This window comes from Monopterus albus, unplaced genomic scaffold (assembly GCF_001952655.1).
Source record: "Monopterus albus unplaced genomic scaffold, M_albus_1.0 scaffold333.1, whole genome shotgun sequence".
In the NCBI taxonomy this organism is placed as follows: domain Eukaryota; kingdom Metazoa; phylum Chordata; class Actinopteri; order Synbranchiformes; family Synbranchidae; genus Monopterus; species Monopterus albus.
This window is the reverse complement of record NW_018128213.1, coordinates 265285-267630: the sequence shown is the minus strand read 5'-3', so window position 1 is coordinate 267630 and position 2346 is coordinate 265285. Positions and strand designations below refer to the sequence as shown.

At 39.0% G+C, this 2346-nt stretch overlaps 1 protein-coding gene across 1 annotated transcript in view; it reads right to left on the bottom strand.

The window, feature by feature from the left end:
* Positions 1-2346, bottom strand: part of acin1b (apoptotic chromatin condensation inducer 1b) — a 22926-nt gene that overhangs the window by 19890 nt on the left and 690 nt on the right. Inside the window, 4 exon segments of the mRNA XM_020624590.1 lie at positions 1-364; positions 663-736; positions 1237-1342; positions 1443-1508. The exon segment at positions 1-364 is cut by the window's left edge and continues 21 nt beyond it. Coding sequence (XP_020480246.1) covers positions 1-364; positions 663-736; positions 1237-1342; positions 1443-1508 — 610 coding nt within the window.

The window sequence follows — 2346 nt, the reverse complement described above, 5'->3', positions numbered from 1 at the left end:
GGTGGAGAACAGAATGGGCTGATCCCAGTTCACTGGGTGCAGTGCCCTCATTCTCCTGGGCTCGGGGCATGGCAGGGGGCAGTCCCTGTTGGTCAGGCTGGTCCAGGACGCGCACTGACAGGGAGGCTACGGCGCAGGGAGGAGAGGGGGCTGGTGGCTCCTTATGTCCTTGATGAAAGGTTGCTTGCTGCATCCTGGCTCCTGGGGCCTCAGGTGCCTCCTGGTGGTGAACGGTAGGACCAGGGTTCATGTCAGCATCGTATGCCGTCATCCCATGTTCCACCACCAACTCTCTTCCTCTTCCTCTCTCCTCTGCCCTGGCCAGTGCAGACTGGGAGGGTTTAGGGTGAATAATGACATCAGCCTGACAGAAAAGGTGATGACTACATTTGTTCTATTCATTCATTTATCTATGCTTTGTGGAATTTACAAGCCTGAAAAGTTTTTTTTTTTTATTTAACACAATCACTGCAGAAACAAATATGTGTAATGTAAAAAGTACTAGCTACGATTTGGCGGGAGAAGCACAAGAGTGAGCCATGGACAGTTGTTCAGATTTTTCACATTATCTAACCAATGTGTAGCAGCTTAATGTGTCCTGTTTTGTGAAATAATTCCTTGGTTTTGTTCAACTGATGATTCAGTGAGTGGAGGTTGCTCACCTTATCAGAGACATAGGAAGAGCTGTCATTATCCTCTGAGTGGTCCTCATCCTCCTCTGGTGCTGCAGGGCTTTCTGTCAGGCAGGAATAAGAGGCAGGGGTGAGAGGTCAGCATCAACTGAATCCCAAACAAGGCTAATTTTTCAATTAAACAAAAGGAGATGGGTCCATTTTTTCTCAGGCCATCTTCTTCTACATCATCTCAGGTTTAGGCGGTTCTTTGACAATTTGAGCTGGCATTTATAAAACATTATTTTCTTGTTCAAATCTAAAAATAAAACTAGTCAATTTTTACTGTACAGTATGTCGTAATATGATAATTAATGATAACAGTATGATTAAATCCATCTGTGTCACATGTATTTACATGTACATGATGAGGAGAAAAGAAGCTTTTTAAAACATATTTTTCCTGCAGTGTGTGGTTCTTAAACCTTTCAAGGTCCTGAAGTAAGCAACATTTATGTAATAATCTATTATGGGGACTAGTTATAATCAATTTATGACATGTTCATTCACAAAACTAAATGACTGCAGTTTGAAAAACAAAAATGAAGACAGAGTTATGCTATACCACTGGCCCCTTGCTGGGCCTCTTTCTCAAGTCTCTGGCAAAGGAGTTCCTGTTGTTTGGCCAGGTACTGTTTTATGAAGCTGTTCTGACACATCTCCTCCCCTATCTACAACATAGAAAAACACAAAACACAGCACTTAGAAAAGACATCACTTTTGTTGTAAAATAATTAGCAAGTTAACCCATCTTCAAAAATCTCTTTGTACCTGAAAGTTGGGCTGCAGCCCGCTGTGGGACGACGAGGACTTCTGTAGGTTTTCCAGCATCAGAGCCTGCAGGGATTGAATAAGGGGAGTTATTCAAAATTAAACAAAATAAAATAAATAAAAGTATACAACATAACATTCAAATGTAAAATTATACAGCATAACATTGGAAGATAGAAAACATTTGAAAACCAGATCATTTTGAATTAATTTTTTCCTTCAAAACCAAGCAAAACAATGGTCATTTCTTCAAAATGATGTCATGCTTGTATACAAACCAGTGTTTCTGTAACGTTTAGCCAAATGCAGACAAGTGTTGTAAATGTATGCAACTCAGTGACACTGGCCTCCACCTTCAGACACGTGGGAGATGTCAGCAGCACTCCATTGTGAATTCATATATAATTTTCTTTGCCATAAGACTGTAATTCATCATGAAAACTACAGCCAAAGGAGTTAAAATTTTGCAAAATACAATTTACAAACATTATAACAGGAAAGTTAATTAAGCAAATAAAATGCTTATTAATTAAAGTGATTTATTTGAATTAGGTGTCCAGTAATATTCGCTAGGGTAGAAGTAATTTAAGATTCATTCATGGGGTGAAGATCTTACACAAAATAGCAATGGTGTTAATAAATCCATAACCTAAAACTGCATCCATTGGTTGTTGGTGAAGCCTGTAAAATTGTTTACATCAGGAGGCACAACCCCATAACCCAGAAGTGGAAAGTAATTAAGTACATTTACTTAAGTATTGTACTTAAGTACAACTTTGAGGCGTCTGTACTTTCTACTTGTTACTCCACTACATTTATTTGTTAAACTTTAGTTCATTTTCAGAATTAGATGAATAAAACAAAATACAGTATAATCATAGGACGGTTTTGATCCTCAGCAGGA